Source organism: Barbus barbus (genome assembly GCF_936440315.1).
Source record: "Barbus barbus genome assembly, chromosome: 7".
NCBI classification, from domain to species: domain Eukaryota; kingdom Metazoa; phylum Chordata; class Actinopteri; order Cypriniformes; family Cyprinidae; genus Barbus; species Barbus barbus.
The window spans coordinates 25,970,717-25,991,257 of record NC_136735.1 but is presented as its reverse complement, the minus strand read 5'-3'; the positions used below and the strand labels follow the sequence as shown (position 1 = coordinate 25,991,257).

The window sequence follows — 20,541 nt, the reverse complement described above, 5'->3', positions numbered from 1 at the left end:
CTTTATTCGAATAACCAAAAACCATCAAGAGGCTCCTTCAGATCAAAAGATCAAGCAGCAAAAATCACTGGCCATCCCCTCGGCGCAAACGCAGGAACGCTTTGTACACGTCACAGATGCGCTGGCCAAATATTTGCACCAGTCTTTTCTCAGAGTGTTTCGATTCTGCTTCGTCAGTGCTCCTCAAAGTGCAATAAACGTCATCATTGACTACTCTCAAACAAGAGAAACAGAAAGAAAAGAGATACAGAGTGTGTAAGTGTATATACTAGAGACAAAATGAGGTAGTGTGTGAATGCTTGTAGTTACGTATCTGAATGAGTGTGTGAATGTGTGTGTGAGAGAGAGAGAGAGAGAGAGAGAGATACAGACAGAGAGAGAGAGAGAGAGAGAGAGAGAGAGAGAGAGATACAGACAGAGAGAGAGAGAGAGAGAGAGCGAGAGCAGTATTCTCCAGGCCACGTCCATGGTGAAGCAGTTCCAGGATGAAGCCTCAGCCGTGGTAAGAGCTTCAGTGTGAGCGAATCCTCTGCTGTACGTCAGCTTCAGCTCTAGTGTTCAATAACTCCACAGCTTCTCAGAGAGGCTTATCAATGACGGTCACACCTGCAAAATTGCCAAATATGAGTCTATCATGCCAAATGATTGAACGTTTGTGTTCTATTTGGTACAAATTCCACTACACTACACAACCACTAGAAGGAGCTCTTCCCCACTGTTCTGTTCATATTTGACCCATTCCATAAAAGAATTTTAATTAAGCACTCTATGATAGTGCTCTTAGAAGGTGAATGTTACCTTATTCATAACTGATGAACGGATGATATTCTAAACGGTTCACTAAAACGGTTCATAAAAGTTTTATGACTCATTGATTAACTAGTAATAAACAATGTTAAAATATATCTTCTGCTGTTTTTCTTTTTTATTTGCAGATGTATGCACAAAGAAAGTACTTTTTTATACATATATTTTAATATTATATCATTATATTAAGATGAAAAATAATATTTTTGTTAGTTGAATTGGTATTTGTACTTAGATTTTGAAGACTTTAATTGCATTCCCCCTCTACATAAAAGAGTCCAAGTCAGAGTTTAAGACAAGTAAAAAGAGGAGTTGAAGAGTATGATGGTCTTGTTGCAAACCACACATAATCATAATTACACAAATGCGTAAACATAACAGAGAGACTGGTTCGTTTTTTTAATATTACTGCATGATAATTTTTGTAGCCAGACAAAGTTTGCCGGCCAAGTTGCATAACCCTAAATAATCAAATATACAAATGCTTAAATATAACAGAAACACTATAATTTATTATTTTTATCATATTACTGCATATTTTATTTTGCATCCAGACATAAAATCGTAATGCTTAAATATAACAGAATATACACTGTATTTGATTATTTAAATCATATTACTGCCTATGCATTATTGGTCAGTCTATCAAATCACAAATACAATCATTATCTATAAACATTTGAATTATCTCTCAGAGGCAAATATATATATTTAAATAATTTCCCAAACAAAAAATGCACTGCTTAGTACAACAGTAATATTTACTTTTCTGCATGTTTACATTATTCTGCAACTCTAAGTAAATAGGGGATGTAAAGTATAATATATAAAAAAAGTATAATATATAAAAAGTATGATAATAAAAATGATATATAATATACCATTATATAATAATAACATATTAAGATGAAAAAGAATATTTTTGTTAGCTGAATTGGTATTTGTACATAGAATGTCTAGAATTTAATTGTATTCCCCCTCTATATAACTGCTGATTTCTGTTTGTGTTTTTCTAAATAAAATCTATAAATGTTTTCATATTTCACTGTCATATCAAATAATTAAGTCAAATAATAACCTTGCTATTAATCAAAATTACATTACATAACTGCTCAAAAGTTTGTTGTCAGTAGGTTTTTTTATTAATTTATTTTAATGCGTTTCTTATGCTCACCAAGGCTGCATTTATTTGATCAAAAATACAGTAAAAACAGTAATACTATGACTGTTCTCACACTTTAAAATAACTTTTTTTTCCCATTTCAAAATATTAAATTTTTTTATTTATTCCTGTGCAGCAATTACTCCAGTCTTTAGTGTCACATGATCCTTTAGAAATCATTCTAATATGCGGATTCTAATATGATCAACAAACGTTAATGTCAGTGTTATCATGTTTTATTGTGTTAGTTAGCTGTATTGTTTAGTTATTTTTCAACCTAATCAAAATAACCCAACTGCTGTTTGATTGATATATATTGGAATGTACAATGAAAAAATAGAGTTTGTATCTGTTTTTGCAAATGAACTCTTCAAATATTTCTTATTATTATTAACATTAAAAACAGCTGTGCTGCTAAATTTTGTTTTGTGGAAACAATGATACTTAAAAGAAATTACTGAAAAATTAACTTTTGAATAAAGAGTACACAAAATATATGAATAAATGAATGAATGAATGATTGGAGGCATTTATATAGCGCTTTATTTTATACCACAAAATGTAGTGGTTTGCCATTTTGAACATAGCCTCTTTCTCTGACCTGCGTAGCTGCGTCCTGTGCTCATGCAGGTGGGCAGCAGAGTCCATTTATCAGTGTTTGGATTGTAGAACTCCACTGAAGCCAGGTTGCATGAGCCATCATCGCCACCAATCACATATAGCAGGTTATTTACGGCACACACACCTAAAACAGACAAATTTGATTGAAACATCACAGCTAGAATTTGTGTGTGTGTGCGCGTGTGTCAGCTGATCAGCAAAGATCTGACCAACTCACCTGCGTTCCTTCGGCACATATTCATATCAGCCACCTGTTTCCACGTGTTAGTGGCAGAGTCATAAACCTCACAGCTCTTTCTAACCAAGGGGCCGTCATGCCCCCCTACTGCATACAGGAGACCTTTTAACACACCTACACCTGTCCAACACAAATATTTGTGGTTTACACAGACATACGTTGCCAGCATACATGAAGGTATTGTGTGTGTTACCTGCACCACTACGGCGGGTTCCCATCTCTGCTGTATAAGACCATTCATTGGTGTTGGGGTTATAGGCCTCAACTGTGCTCAAACACTGACGAGTTGCTCCGTCATACCCTCCGACTGCATAAAGCAGACCTAAAAACATAAAATATATAAAAATGCATTTCAAAAAAATATTACGCTAACTTCATCCAAAGCTAAAATGATCAAGCTTAAGTTCAGGTAATGTTTGATTATCAATCCCAAATTAAAATGTATTAAGTACAATGATATGTTTTAAATATTAATAATGTACACCTAAAGCTAAAAGTTTGGTAAGATTTTTTTTAATGTTTTTTAAATCTATTATGCTCACAAAAGATGAGTTATTTGACCAAAATACACTAAAAACTATAATATTGTGACATTAAATACTATAAAATATATCCTAAAATGTCATTTATTCCTGTGATGGCAAAGTAGAATTTCCAGCAGCCATTACTCCAGTCTTCAGTGTCAGAAATCCTTCTAATATGCTGATTGGTACCCAAGAAACATTTCTTACTATTATCAATGTTAAAAACAGTTGCACTGTGTAATATATTTGTGGACACTGAGATACATTTTTCGTTAGGATTCTTTGTTAAACGAAGAGTTCAAAAGAACAGCATTTACAAGATTTTTTTCACCCACTAGCACTTGCACTCTATTCTATTTCTGTTCTATCTACTTGTTTTCTCTTTATTTATTAAAAACATTACCCTTTAATACTAACACTCTCTATTCTATTTCTATTCAATCTACTCATTTTCTTTTTATTTATTAAAAAATTTGACCCTCTAACAGTAACATTCTCTATTTTTATATAAAAATAATAATAACTTTGCACTCTAACACTAGCTCTTCTCTATTCTATCTACTTTTTATTCTTTTTATTTATTATTAAAAAAAAATAAAAAATAAACCTTGCTATGTGTATTGTGTTAGACTAACCGGGACTTGTCACAGCACTTACATTTTGTTGTCTTTTGTAGGTCTGATTGCTTCTATTGTCCTCATTTGTAAGTCGCTTTGGATAAAAGCGTCTGCTAAATGATTAAATGTAAATGTAAAAGTCTTTACTGTCACTTTTAATCAATGTAATGCAACCTTGCTGAATCAAATTGTTAATAATGATTTTTATTTTATAATTATCCATCTTATTTTAATAGCTTTACAATGTAAGCACTAAGCAGCATCAAAACAAAATAGGCAAATACACTAATATGGCAATATACTCGTTATTACGAAATTTGTGCAGTATATAATGGGGTCTGATAAGGTTGAAGACCCCTTTTTTAGGCCCTTTTTTAAACTCAGAATTCATCAATATCAAATGCAGAACAGCCATGCACGTCTATTGGCTGTGGCTGTACATATACAGACGGAGATTGGCTTCTTGGCAGTCACTAACCTCCAACAACGCCAACTCCAACACTGCTACGTCGCGTGTTCATGGGACTCACGTGGAACCACTCATTGGCCTTAGCGTTATATGCCTCTACAGTAGCTAAACCTGCAAACCAACATCATCATAATGGTCACAGATGTAGGAATACAGTACATGTACCTCATTCCAGGTTTCATTAGTATCTTCATAATAATGATAATAATGAGCATTTTTACCAGACCAACATAACAGCTATGCACGTCTCCACGTAAATGCAAGATAATGCAAGATCAATTAATATATTACCTGTGCTACCATCAAAGCCCCCAACAGCATAAAGCAGTCCGTTGAGGACAGCGGAGCCAAGAGTTGACCTGCGGTCTTGCATGCTGCTGACACAACACCACTCGTCTTTTACTGGGTCATATGCGTCCACCGTCCTCACTCGTAATGACCCGTTAAAACCCCCGACAGCATACACAACACCACCCATGTACACCACACCTACACATACATAAAAGAAAAAAAGTGAACTCTATCTTTCAAGCATCTAATATTAAAAATCAAATAATCAATTTTTTGTAACATCTGTTGGGTAAACGAGTCGATTACATTTTCATTGAGGCAAGTTGTCACATGTCTTTTAAATGTTATGTGCTTATATATTTATTAATTACATTTATTAATTACAAAAAAAGGTTAATTAATTATTTTGTATTTCATTATTGATTTTAAATTTTGTCAGAATATACAGTACTGTTCAAAAAGATTTTTTTTAAAGGGGTCATATGATGCGATTTCAAGTTTTCCTTTCTCTTTGGAGTGTTGCAAGCTGTTCATGCATAGATAAGATCCCTAAAGTCGCAAAGACTAAAGTCTCAAATCCAAAAATAAATTCTTTATAAAAGACTTGTCCATGCCCTCCTAAAACGGCTCATTTAAACACGCCCCCACATTTCCACATCACGGAGTGTGAAGATTTGCATAACACTGCCCAAATGTATAACCAAAGAAAGAGGGCGTGATTTTTATTCTCGCTGTAGTACTGTTGCTGCCGCCGGCACCATGTCCTGGAGATGCTCGGTTTCGTTGTGAAAGCGAAAGTACTTTGTTTGGGCTTCCAAAAGAGGACACAATTAGAAATCAGAGGTTACGTTTTATTTACAACACTGTTCCAGAACAGTTCAACCCAAATATTAGAGTGTGTGCAGCGCATTATACGGAGGACTATTTCCTGAACCTGGGAGTAGCCTGCCAGCTGTGCACAAAGGCTGTTTCTATAAAATGGGGCAATTCCAACTTTGCAAGGACAGTCTGGTGCTTCTGACTCACAGCCTGTAATTATGTTTTCATATTTAAAGAATTTGCCACTGACTATTAAAACGCGAGTTTTGAGCAGTGTAGAGTAGCACTTGTTGTTGGTCGTTTCTCCACTCACAAAGGCAGACATGGTAATGTTTACACAGCGCGTAAAAAGACAGTAGAAGTCATTATAATAAGTAAGTATGTCCCCACTGGATGCAACAAATGCCTTGTTTATAATGGGTTTTATTGTTTTGGTCTCGTCACGCCAGGACACGGCATCACAATACAGTAAGGGGCGTAACATTTCCGTCGCACGCTTGAAGTATTCGGCCAATCACAAAGCACTGGATAGCTGGCCAATCAGAGCACACCTCGCTTCTAAGAATGATGAGCTTTGTAAAAATCGATGCGTTTCAGAAAGGCGAAGCATAGAGGAGCAACAATAATGTACAGTATGTGGAAAATAATGTTTCAGTATGTGGAAAATAATTCGTTTTTTTTTACCTTAAACCACATAAACACATTGCATTAAACTAAATACACAAAATAATGTACTTTTAAGCAACGTCATATGACCCCTTTAAAGGAACACTCCGCTTTTTTTGGAAATAGGCGCATTTTACAAAAGTGAACCAGTTGAGTTTTACCGTTTTTGAATCCATTCAGCCGATCTTCGGGTCTGGCGGTAGCACTTTTAGCTTAGCTTAGCATAGATCATTGAATCGGATTAGACCAATAGCATCTTAGCATCTCAAAAAATGACTAAAGAGTTTCGATAATTTTCCTATTTAAAGCTCGAGTCTTCTGTAGTTACATCGTGTACGGAAAATGAAAAGTTGCAATTTTCTAGGCTGATATGGCTAGGAACTATACTCTCGTTCCGGCGTAATAATCAAGGAAATTTGCTGCCGTACCGTGGGTGCAGCAGGCGCAGTGATATTACGTAGCGCCTGAAAGTAGTCCACAGCTAGGTAACTAGTTATGATATATTTGGGACTGCTTTCAGGCGCTGCGTCACCCATGGTACGGCAGCACATTTCCTTATTACTCTGGAACATTCTAGATGTCTTTATATGTCACTTCTTTTCAATTTAGTACATTCTTGATGAATAAAAGTATTAACTCCTATTAAAAACTAATCAGTAACACTTTAGTATAGTGAACAATTTTCACTATTAACTAATCACTTATTAGCAGGCCTATTATTAATATATTTGCTGTTTATTAGTACTTAAAAAGCACATATTCCGCATCCCTATTCTTGCCAAATACCTAAACTTAACAACTGAATTACTAACTTTTAATAAGCAGCACATTAGGAGTTTAAGGCAAAAGTTGTAGTTAATGGTTTGTTAATAGCAAGAATTGGATCTTAAAATAAAGTGTGACCAATTAATCTCTTAACTTGACCCCAAACTTTTGAATGGTAGTGCATGTTGTCACCAAATGTTGTGTTCAAAAACTGTATCCTTTTTTCTGGGACAATAAGTAGTCAAGACTTACAGTATACAAATAGTTAAACCCAATTACTCCAGCACCCAAATTCATGTTTTCTGTATAAAAATATTCATGCCACATAAAAAGTCTATGGGGTATATATTCCACTTAAGCCACATGTGTGATGTAAGGATATCACTAAACTAGGGCTGGACCAGAATATTAGATTATTCAGTAATGATTATTCGAATATTCGTTCGGTGGGTTGGTATTCGATTTTCAATTTTGAGATTCGAATATTCTTTTTTTCTCTCTCTCTCTCGAACACCTGGCATCCCCCGCGAAATGGTTCTCAACTTGTCCGCCTGGCTGAACATCACCAGCAACAGACCGTTCACCAATGAAAGACGTTCGTGCTGACCTATAGCATGCATATATGAGACCGCTTCTATTATGAGCGCGCTTGCTGCACATCTACATTTGAAATAATGAACTTAAGCGCGCAAAAGATGCGACATGTGAACGGACCCGCTGCAATCACAAAACCGAATGCGATGCATGCATTTTCTTTCTGTCAACTGTCCCGAGATGCGAGCGAAAGTCTTGGGTCAGCGTGCAGTAGCTCTTGTAGTGCAGACAAGATGCACCGATGTGAAGCCGCTTTGAGGGAGTGAAAGAGAGAAGACGCGGTCCAGCTGAATCACTCACGCTGTTTTCAAATGACTGATTTAATCTGATATTTTATGTGGATTTCTTTACTCATCTAACCTACATGATATATTCAATAAATGTTTGCAGGAATTTCCCTCATTATAAACTCAAAAGCTGCGGGAATGAGTAAAACTATGCGATATACACACAAATTCAGGACCTGATTAAATATAACTGTGTTGAGATTTGTGAAATAAAATTCCATGACTTCTACAAAACTTTTCCAGGCCTAGAAATTGCTTTTTTAAAATTTCATAGCTTTTCCAGGTTTTTCATGACCGTCCGAACGCTATAAAAGCAACTGCACGCTTTCAATCACTAAAAATTGGTCCACTCCCTCCTCTAATCACATACCGGATCCGTTACCCCGCTTTATTCCGGGACCTCTCAATTTACAAATTAAGCACTGGGCTACCTTATTAAAAGTATTGCTCTTAACAGACCTGTGTGTTTTGTATCACTAGTGCAGTGTCCGTTCTTGGAGCATATAAGCCCTGCCCGCGTGAATCGCGCCGCTTCCGGCCTTTATTAATTATGAACGTGTCGCGTGTCCATATTGCACCAAAATGCAACACTGCACTCCCTTGGGTCCGCAGCAACACACCTGCCATGCGTGAAGTCATTGGATGAACGGTTCTCAACCGCAAATGCAAACAGACAGACAGACGCACAGAGATTCCTGCCTTTATTAGAGAGAAGAATATGTTCAGCCCCTCCCTCCGAAGCTTCGAATATTTGGTGCTGATTACTATTGAAGCCTCGAAGCTCAAAAAATGGTATTCGGACCAGCCCTACACTAAACATTTTATTAGGGTAAACAGCGACATGTTTTTAGCAGCATACACATCACAACAGATTCTTCAGCAAATAACATTCAACGCATCCAAGAGTCTCCATTATTTTCAGTTTGTGTTCTAACATGCAGAGCTGTTGAATGTGAGATCAGGGTGAATCATTTTGCCAGTCATTGTGAATGATATGAGTGTGCAGCTCACCTGCTCGACATCGTCTAGAGGGTAATTCTGCCACTTGGAACCATCTCTCCTCCTCGAAATCATAGCACTCCACACCGCGGATGGCTTTAGGGGCCTGTCCCCCCACCACCATCATCACCTTTAACACACATGAGAAAAGACTCCAATCAAAACCCTCTAGAACACGGCTTCTCAAACTTGATCTAGTTTTTAATAATTTTGTTAATGTGGTTTAAAACATGTACATACTCTATGATTTTTAAACTATAACACTTTTACTAAAAGTTTAAATATAATAGCTGTACAAAATGTCACGTGTTGTCCATCAAGTAAAAATAATGTAGTATCTAAATTACTAAATTGTAAACATAAATGCATAAACTATATGCACTTTTTGGGGAGCTATGTAATTTTTGTATAATTTATATGCTATTATATTTCAAATTAGTTTTTTATATATTTTCAGTTTTCATTTTAATTACACCTTTAACACACACAAGAAAAGACTCTTAGACACTGCTTCTCAAACTATTTATCTAGTTATTAATTATTTTATTAATGTGGTTTAAAACATTCCAAGTTCTTAAAAACATACTCTTTGTATTCATGTTTTATATGAATGGGAGCTTTATAATTTTATATACTATTATCATTTTCTTAATGTTTTGAATTAGATTTTTATTTTACTAATTTCAGTCTTCATTTTAACTTGAATTAAAGTGACCTTTAATACACACAAGAAAAGAGTCCATATAAACACCCTCTAGAAGCCTAATCAAAACCCTCTAGACCCTCTAGACTCTCAACCTTTCTGACCTCAAGATATTATACATTTGTTATACATTTATATGACTTTTCAAAGTTTTCCAGACTAGGTTATATATCCTGTTTCTTCAAATTAGAAAAAAAACAAAAAAAACAGTTGTTGAAGGGGTGAATAAAATATATATAAATAAATATATATATATTTTTTTTTTTTTTGTTGTTGTTGTTGTTGTTTGCTGAGGACCCCTAGTTGATCCAGGCAGTTTTTTCATTCAGATTTACTTAATAAATATCTGTCAAATCTAATTTTCTTTTTGATGTAGGTATAAGCTCTATTTGTATAAACATCTATTTAGAATGTTTATCAATATTTTAATGACATTTGTACATACCATATTGATATTATGGCATATGACATTCATTTTCTTGAAACCAAATAACATTTCAATTGGTTGGTTTAATAAAAAAAAGATGACTAAAATGTCTACAAAACACATCAGAGACATGGACAAGAGATTTGCCACCGTTATTAAACATTAAGTTGAGCCAAGATGCTCAGATGTGTGACAAGAGTTTGAATCCGGCTTACATTATATTCCCCCATCTCCATCCAATGACTTCCAGCTCATTACAGCTAATGAAAATGTAAAAAAAAACAATAATAATCAAGACTGTCCAGACAAACCTTTGGGTAGCTGATGGGTGTTCTCACTCTGGTGCGGATGGTCTTCATCATGGAGCGCTGCTCGGCAGGCAGCAGGTGGTACTTCATGGCTTCAATTAGGTAGTCTTTACACGCGCTGCTGTTCTTCACTAAAGTTTCCTCCTCCACCCTCTATATACACACACATACAATTAAATTACAATTAAAAGAACTTCAAAGCAAATATTCACTAATGCATTACTCATGCACGCACATGTACCTGTACGAGGTATTCTCTGGAAAGAAGAGGCAAGCGAACATGTTCCATCAGATGAGCCATGTGTTCCTGACGCACATCTTTATCATGCGTGACCCAAGCTATGACCGCTTCAAACACCTATAAACACCCAGGGAAAGTTTAATACCCATTTCATCTGTTATACCTGCGATTCAATCACAAATCATCAGCATGAAATACAGGTGTAAACAAGTTACAAAACATTATGAGATGTGATAACTGCAATCATAGGTATATGTATAGGTAGATGCCACATTCGACCGCTCCAGACATGCTGACGCATCTGCCATCTGGGAACGGTCTATATGTTATCATTCACGATAAAAATCAATGAGTTTCAAGATGCAACAACACTGCGCAGCATCTGAAAACTGACTAAATTTAAATTCCTGAAGAAATTGGATGAAGAAACAGCCTCTAATAGGGCATGCAGCTATACATATCTATGACTGCAATCACATACAGAGAGTCAAAAATACATATGACCGCATCGCATTAGTTGTAGTGTAATGTGAACACTAATACATCAAAGCACCACCCACTCATCTGTCAATCATTCCCTTGCACTGAGAAATGCAAAATGGCTCCACAATAAAGAAAATAAACTTCAAAATAACTTCAAAAATCTTGTTTAAAACAAGTGGTAAATTTTTAGAAACATACTCTTTGTTTCTGTTTTGTATGTTTGTTTAATTTTACCATAACAATATAATGATTCTAAAAAAAATGTAATGTGGAGCAACCATCAAGTAAAAAGTAATAACATATTTCCATCATATTAACATATGTTTTTTGCTTCAATTAGAATTTATATTTCCAGTTTTATGTTTTTAATGTTAGTAAGTTATGTGATTTTGTCATTTTAATTAGTTTTTGTTTTTTAACATTTACTAATTCATTGTATTATTTAAAATACAGTTGCCGAGGCAAGTTTTTCAACTTATATTTACATTCATTTTAATTCAGCTTTATTTCAACAAAATTATAACAAAACTTATTACAAATTTTTTTTTATTAAATAGTTTTTGGATTAGTTCATGATTATAACACTGTTGAGTAGTTGCATAACACAAACTAATCTTATAACCTGAATTAATCTTGCCTTGTAATAACAAGGTCATTTATCAAGAGACTTATTGATCTTGACACATAGTCATTAGAGTTTGCAGGGTTCTTCTGTAAGATATTGTTTGCTATTATACGCTTCTTTTATTCAGAAATAAGCATTCGTTCAAAATTGAAATGCATGTAGTCAAAATTAAAAGCATTCTCAAAATCTGTACACAAGTGATCACAGGAGATGTTTCTGAGATGCGTGTCAATACCAGGTTTAAAAAGCATTCTAGAGACGGATGTTAATAACAGGTGGAACAAGCCAGCCATAGAACTGAAATGAATAAATAAAAACATAAAAATATGATATCTTTAGAAGCTGGTGTTGCCATGGCAAAAAAACAGCATGGTGCCCACACCTTGCATCTTCCAGCTCCTGTTTCCATGGCGACCAACAAACTCTCATCAGCAGCTACAGCTATTCCCATAGTAATATTGTACCAGCAGTATGTTACCTTGGCAACAGAGCTGCTAAAGTCTGCATGATAAAAACACCTGTGTGCTGCTATAGTTACAGCAATACAAGCCTCTCATCAAACGTGATGCTACCTTTTCTTCTGATGGAATGGTCAGTTTGTCGCTTGCTATGAGGCTGCACACTTGCTCCATGCCCAGATTGAGGAACTCTTCACTCTGCACAACCTCTGAGAAGTGTTGCTCTGTGAGTGTCGATGAGTGGGAGAGAGATTGAGACTGTCAAACATTACAGACACACATCCAATAAGGAACATAACTATTATGACTATCGTGTACATGAATTTCTCAGTTTTCTTTTATGGATGGACACACACCTGCGTACGTGTTGGCGAGATTGAGCAGCTCCGTGCAGGCGTGCAAATCAGCAAAGGCGCGGATACCGAGGCAGTTGGTTGGGTGAAGTTGAGTTATAAGAAACTCGCAGCAGGCCTTTTTAACTTCCTGTAGCTGTAGCAGACCTGCGGCGGGCAAGAGCACCTGAACACACACACAAACAGAAAAGACCTCACACACGGCTTTAAAAGAGCCCTTTAAGAATTTTGTCTCCTGTATTTTATATAAACCTATATACAGGCGCTGGTCATAAAATTAGAATATCATGAAAACGTTGATTCATTTCAGTAATGCCATTCAAAAAGTGAAACTTGTATATTAGATTCATTCATTACACACAGACTGATATATTTCAAATGTTTATTTCCTTTAATTTTGATGATTATAACTGACAACTAATGAAAGTCCCAAATTCAGTATCTCAGAAAATTAGAATATTGTGAAAATGTTCAATATTGAAGACCCCTGGTGCCACACTCTAATCAGCTAATTAAGCCTTTAAATGTTCTCTCAGTCTAGTTCTGTAGGCTACACAATCATGAGGAAGACTGCTGACTTGACAGTTGTCCAAAAGATGACCATTGACACCTTGCACAAGGAGGGGAAGACACAAAAGGTCATTGCTAAAGAGGCTGGCTGTTCACAGAGCTCTGTGTCCAAGCACATTAATATAGAGGCGAAGGGAAGGACAAGATGTGGTAGAAAAAAAGTGTACAAGCAATAGGGATAACCGCACCCTGGAGAGGATTGTGAAACAAAACCCATTCAAAAATGTGGGGGAGATTCACAAAGAGTGGACTGCAGCTGGAGTCAGTGCTTCAAGAACCAACACACACAGACGTATGCAAGACATGGGTTTCAGCTGTCGCATTCCTTGTGTCAAGCCACTCTTGAACAAGAGACAGCGTCAGAAGCGTCTTGCCTGGGCTAAAGACAAAAAGGACTGGACTGCTGCTGAATGGTCCAAAGTTATGTTCTCTGATGAAAGTAAATTTTGCATTTCCTTTGGAAATCAAGGTCCCAGAGTCTGGAGGAAGAGAGAAGAGGCACATAATCCATGTTGCTTGAGGTCCAGTGTAAAGTTTCCACGGTGATTGATGGTTTGGGGTGCCATGTCATCTGCTGGTGTTGGTCCATTGTGTTTTCTGAGGTCCAAGGTCAACGCAGCCGTCTACCAGGAAGTTTTAGAGCACTTCATGCTTCCTGCTGCTGACCGACTTTATGGAGATGCAGATTTCATTTTCCAACAGGACTTGGCACCTGCACATACTGCCAAAGCTACCAGTACCTGGTTTAAGGACCATGGTCTCCCTGTTCTTGATTGGCCAGCAAACTCGCCTGACCTTAACCCCATAGAAAACTTATGGGGTATTGTGAAGAGGAAGATGCAATACGCCAGACCAAACAATTCAGAAGAGCTGAAGGCCACTATCAGAGCAACATGGGCTCTCATAACACCTGAGCAGTGCCACAGACTGATCGACTCCATGCCACGCCGCATTGCTGCAGTAATCCAGGCCAAAGTATCCCCAACTAAATATTGAGTGCTGTACATGCTCATACTTTTCATGTTCATACTTTTCAGTTGGCCAACATTTCTAAAAATATATTTTTTTGCATTGGTCTTAATTGATATTCTAATAGATATAAAGATACTGAATTTGGGACTTTCATTAGTTGTCAGTTATAATCATCAAAATTAAAGGAAATAAACATTTGAAATATATCAGTCTGTGTGTAATGAATGAATCTAATATACAAGTTTCACTTTTTTAATGGTATTACTGAAATAAATCAACTTTTTCATGATATTCTAATTTTATGACCAGCACCTGTATGTGTGTGTGTGTGTGTGTATATATATATATATATATATATATATACATATATATACACATATGTATGTATGTATGTATGTATATATATACACATATGTATGTATGTATATATATATATATATATATATATATATATATACACACATACATATATGCATATATATATACATATATGCATATATATACACATATATACATATATATATACACACTCACCTAAAGGATTATTAGGAACACCATACTAATACTGTGTTTGACCCCCTTTCGCCTTCAGAACTGCCTTAATTCTACGTGGCATTGATTCAACAAGGTGCTGAAAGCATTCTTTAGAAATGTTGGCCAATATTGATAGGATAGCATCTTGCAGTTGATGGAGATTTGTGGGATGCACATCCAGGGCACGAAGCTCCCGTTCCACCACATCCCAAAGATGCTCTATTGGGTTGAGATCTGGTGACTGTGGGGGCCATTTTAGTACAGTGAACTCATTGTCATGTTCAAGAAACCAATTTGAAATGATTCGAGCTTTGTGACATGGTGCATTATCCTGCTGGAAGTAGCCATCAGAGGATGGGTACATGGTGGTCATAAAGGGATGGACATGGTCAGAAACAATGCTCAGGTAGGCCGTGGCATTTAAACGATGCCCAATTGGCACTAAGGGGCCTAAAGTGTGCCAAGAAAACATCCCCCACACCATTACACCACCACCACCAGCCTGCACAGTGGTAACAAGGCATGATGGATCCATGTTCTCATTCTGTTTACGCCAAATTCTGACTCTACCATCTGAATGTCTCAACAGAAATCGAGACTCATCAGACCAGGCAACATTTTTCCAGTCTTCAACCGTCCAATTTTGGTGAGCTCGTGCAAATTGTAGCATCTTTTTCCTATTTGTAGTGGAGATGAGTGGTACCCGGTGGGGTCTTCTGCTGTTGTAGCCCACCCGCCTCAAGGTTGTGCGTGTTGTGGCTTCACAAATGCTTTGCTGCATACCTCGGTTGTAACGAGTGGTTATTTCAGTCAAAGTTGCTCTTCTATCAGCTTGAATCAGTCGGCCCATTCTCCTCTGACCTCTAGCATCAACAAGGCATTTTCGCCCACAGGACTGCCGCATACTGGATGTTTTTCCCTTTTCACACCATTCTTTGTAAACCCTAGAAATGGTTGTGCGTGAAAATCCCAGTAACTGAGCAGATTGTGAAATACTCAGACCGGCCCGTCTGGCACCAACAACCATGCGACGATCAAAATTGCTTAAATCACCTTTCTTTCCCATTCTGACATTCAGTTTGGAGTTCAGGAGATTGTCTTGACCAGGACCACACCCCTAAATGCATTGAAGCAACTGCCATGTGATTGGTTGATTAGATAATTGCATTAATGAGAAATTGAACAGGTGTTCCTAATAATCCTTTAGGTGAGTGTATATATATATATATATACCTATACACCTATATATATTAACACATACACCTATATATATATATATATATATATATATATATATATATATATATATATATATTTTTTTTTTTTTTTTTGTATTACAAAAACCTTTACAAAATAATTAATTACAGTTCAATAACCAAATGTTTTTTGAATATTCTGTTTTACTCATAAAAATGTCAAATTACATAAGTGCAAATTTAGTTTCTTGACGTGCAAACACAGGACGCCCTGTGAACATTTATTGGACATGGGGTGGGCGATATGACCAAAATCTTATATCACAATACGAGTAATTTTATGTAACAATATATATCTATATCTATATATATCTATATATTATGATAGTTATTTTTGCTTTAAATAAAGATTTTAGGATATCAAATTTTAGATACCATAAAAATTTCCTAATTCTTTTCACCAGTGTCAATATAAAAACAAACTAATACTAGCCCAAATTAAAAACAAAAACAAATAAAAAATAAATAAACAGCCAGCGGTTAAATAAGAATAAGATAACAATTACAAGCAATAGGACAAATAATACAGTAGAACATATAAGAAATGCTACATAAATTGTATAAAGTAATCAAATGTATAAAAACACTGCATAATCTTCACTGTGTAAATTAAATATATATTTCTTCTTATTAAAGTTACAAAAGTGATTTAGTCAAGAGCAGTGAGAGATGATTTCTCTGTTTTGTTGTTTGATTAACATGAATGAAAGACAGCAGGAATATCAGACAGCTGTCACTTTATGAGCTGCCCGGTTCTTTGTGTTTTCTTTCTCAGCTGTTTGCTTTCACTTAAGACCTAAATTACTGTGCATACTTGCAAAGATGGGCATTTTGACACATACAAGTGTGTATTTAAAGGTCCCATGGCATGAAAATTTCACTTTATGAGGTTTTTTAACATTAATATGAGTTCCCCCTAGCCTGACTATGGTCCCCCAGTGGCTAGAAATGGCGATAGGTGTAAACCGAGCCCTGGGTATCCTGCTTCGCCTTTGAGAAAATAAAAGCTCAGATGGCCCAATCTAGAATCTTCCCTTTATGTCGTCATACGTGGAAAGGTTCCCTCCCCTTTCTCTGCTTTGCCCGCCCATGAGAAAATGAGCTACTAACGTGCGAGGAGAGTGAGAGACACACCCACCCTCCACCTTGCCCCGCCTCTCTCCTCATCATTAGCATTTAAAGCTCCAGACGGCTCGTCCTAAGGAAAGCTCATTGTGGGACTGGCTCGTAGTGGCTGAAATTCTGCACCAAGGCTGAATTTCAGGAACGAGACTTCAGATACAGTACTAGGGACCACTTAAGCCTATATAAAAGCATCCAAAAAACAGCATGTCATGGGACCTTTAACAGTCCAAACCCTATAAAGCAGCAAAAGTAACTCTATGAGCACCGTCTTCACATGCGCACACCTCTCTTGACAGCGTTCAGAAACAGTCTCAGACAATGCGTGCATATAGGGAAATGAGTTCTCTTTCGCTGCTTATTGCGTTTAGTGCTATCAAACGATTAATGCAAATGCAAACTGAATTGACAGCATTAATGATGGACCTAGCAGGTTATGGTACCATCAGGGTCATTCTTATTGTTAAGCCTTGCAGCAAAGTTTGGATTCGAGTTCCTCCCATAAAAATTCAGCCTCATTTTAACACCCTCCGTCTAGTCAACTGTGCAGACATAGACATAAGCTACTGACACCCACCCACACAACACACACACGCACACATCCTGGATGTGATTTTCTGTCCTCTCAGAGTAATACCAAAGAACATACATAAAAAACAAAAAAAAAACAAATTCAGTCAACTGAGTTTTAGGTCATATTTTTATAGCATGCAAAAAACAAATGTGGCGCTCAAGTCACCCACACACACAGTTACCTGCACATTCTCCTCCGTCACTTGGATCTCAGCAGTGTAAACATAGTCGATCAGCATTCCCAGAGTCCAGCCGTCAATCTCTTTGATTCGAACCTTCTTCTGACGGCTCTCAGTCATCTCTCCTACAATCACAAATATATGTATATATAATATTTTATAAAAATGCAATGTACTGGTGTTTTTGTGTTAGTGGATACTAAACATTATAATCTCCATTCACAGTATGAAAAATTTATTTATAAGCCTCAGAGGATAACATTGGGAAGAGTACAGAATCTGAGTGACTCATTTCATATTTGACTTCTAGTGTTTTATGCAATTACACACTCAAACATAAGATATGTATAAGGCATTTTTTTATCCCCAGACTCTAACTATAGCCCAGCAGCAGATGGACTGCCCTAATGTGACCCTCCACTGTAGTGAATATGTGTGAGTGTGTTCTCACCTGTAAACATAGCGTGGAAGTACGGACACCCCGCAGCTAAGACGACTCGATGAGCAGCTATCTCCACATCCTCCGCAATGATGGTGACATCACACAACACACTCTGACTGCAGAGAGGGGAAAGATTTCATACGTGCACACTGATCAGTTCTTACACACAAAACTATTTGGCCACACAAAACTATTTGGACTAAATGTCTGAATGACACTGCATTAGACATTACAAACGCCAAATACAGGAAGTAAGACCACAGAACTAACTTCACTTTTGTGATTTTGCAATGATTTTTAAGCAGCTGGTGTCAAGGTGATTTTAGTGGATTTTTCTTAAATTATGTATCCAATCCAATAAGCATGTGTGTAAGGCATTATTTCTAGATAATTACTACGTTCCAGTGACTCTGAAAGGATGAGCAGCCAGTCAGTCTTCCAAATGTGAGCTTCCACTGATTTGTCTTTATTTTTACCCATATACATGCTGTTTTATATTTTGAAACTCAATAAGTTTCTGAAATATTTAGCTTGAAAATTTGGGGTACAATTCTAAAAACAGAAATATTTTAAAATATGAATACGATTTAAAATAACTGTTAAACATTTTAATATATTAATAAATCATAACAATAAAATGTCATTCATTCCTGTGACCGCAAAGCTGAATTTTCAACAGCCATTACTCCAGTGTCACATCTTTCAGAAATCAGACTAACATGCTGATTTGGTGCACAAGAGACATGACTTATTATTATCAGTGCTGAAGAAAATTGCACTGCATAATATTTTTGTGGAAACAGATACATTTTTTCAGGATTCTTTGATAAATAGAACATTCGAAAAAACAGAATATTTGAAATAAATATCTTTTATCACTTTTGATCAACTTAATGCAGTCTTGTTGAATAAAATATTAATTTATTTCTTCAAAATAAACAAAAAAATCTTTGAAAAATACAAACAGTTACGTATATCGGTGGATTTCAAACTTGTTCCTCGGGACCCACAGCTCTGCACATTTTGCATGTCTCCCTAATTTACACACCTGATTCAGACCATCAGCTCATCAGGAAAGAGCTCCATGAACTCAAATGAGTGTGTCAGATAAGGGAGACAGGCAAAATGTGCAGAGCAGTGGGTCCCGAGGAACAGGATTGAAAACCACTGACGTATATTGTAAATAAATGCCATGTGTGGTCTGTGATTTGATATTTTGCTCTAAAATGCAAGGTCTTTTATCTGTTTTTAAGTGTGGTTAAAGCATCCAAATACTTTCTGTGGCAACTGTATTATTATAACTCTAAATCAACATTTTAATACACATAAGAGCAAAGAGCATGTCTGTTTACTCATCCTCGTATCATCTCAAAATTCTGTGACTTTTAAAAACAGTAATTAGCTACTGTTATAAAGAGGCACTGCATGATTTCCACCAGCATCTCACACACACCTGCGGAGCTCATTCATGATCCTGAAAGCTTTCCTCATGTGACGTGGATTGATGGAGACTGCACTCTGTTTCTCACACACATCATCCTTCAGCTCCACAGCTTTATGATGGCAAAGCTTAGTGCATCTGAAATACAAACACACACACAGTGGTACATCATCACACACCATAGTACCATTACACAAGAAGTGACCATATGGCATAGTCAAATCTGATATCAGTTCCTAAACATGTGACATAAAGAGTGTTGGAGGTGTGTGGACAAAGACAGAGATGTCATGTGATCTTATGGCTGAACAGATTTACTCTTTATTGACATTACAGTAGTGTGAGCACAAGCATGTCTCTCTCTCTCTCTCTCTCTCTCTCACACACACACACACACACACACACACACACACACACACACACACACACTCTTACAGTGGATGAATCTCCATAGCGCTGGTTCCGTTCACATCAGTCTGCGTCTCTCCATCTCTGGTCGGGCTCTGTCTTTTAAATCCCCGCTGTGTCCCGTCCACCGAACCGAGCCGAACCGGGCTGGACTGGGTCCTGGTGTGCGGGTCCAGCTCCGCTAATGAAAATAAAAGAGAAAAGCGGCCCCACAATCGGTGTCAGTGTGACGGACGTGACCGGATACTGAGCGGTAGACAGGTCCGTTGTGTGGGTGAGGACAGGACACATCCAGAGACTCTCAAACAGTACAGCTCACACACAAAAACAAGAGTGAAGGAAAGACTGACACACTCCTTCGGCGACAAACAAAAAACACAAGCGGCCCCACAGCGCCCGCTTCTGCTGGAAGACCTCATGACAGACTACTGAGAGACGGTCATGTGTGTTTGGTTATATTTTAAGACAATAAATAACTGCTTTGAGTCAAAGTGTATTTTAAAGAGGACATCCTTTTTCTAATTATTATTTATAGTATTATACATTGGGGTCGGTAAGATTTAATGGTTTTGAAAGAAATCTATTAT

The 20,541-nt window shown here is 36.8% G+C and overlaps 1 protein-coding gene across 1 annotated transcript; it reads right to left on the bottom strand.

Moving 5' to 3' along the window:
* Positions 1-431: 431 nt before the first annotated feature.
* LOC306872634 (kelch-like protein 2) lies at positions 432-20,294 on the bottom strand. The gene is made up of 15 exons (XM_079421284.1): positions 19,982-20,294; positions 19,559-19,684; positions 18,115-18,221; positions 17,667-17,788; positions 12,461-12,623; positions 12,219-12,328; positions 10,539-10,655; positions 10,301-10,450; positions 8,872-8,989; positions 4,730-4,927; positions 4,448-4,549; positions 3,022-3,150; positions 2,808-2,948; positions 2,571-2,714; positions 432-606 (listed from the first exon to the last, which is right to left on the bottom strand). The coding sequence occupies exons 1-15, from the start codon at positions 19,996-19,998 to the stop codon at positions 578-580; spliced, it is 1,773 nt and encodes a 590-aa protein (XP_079277410.1). The 5' UTR covers positions 19,999-20,294; the 3' UTR covers positions 432-577.
* Between the last annotated feature and the right edge of the window lie 247 nt (positions 20,295-20,541).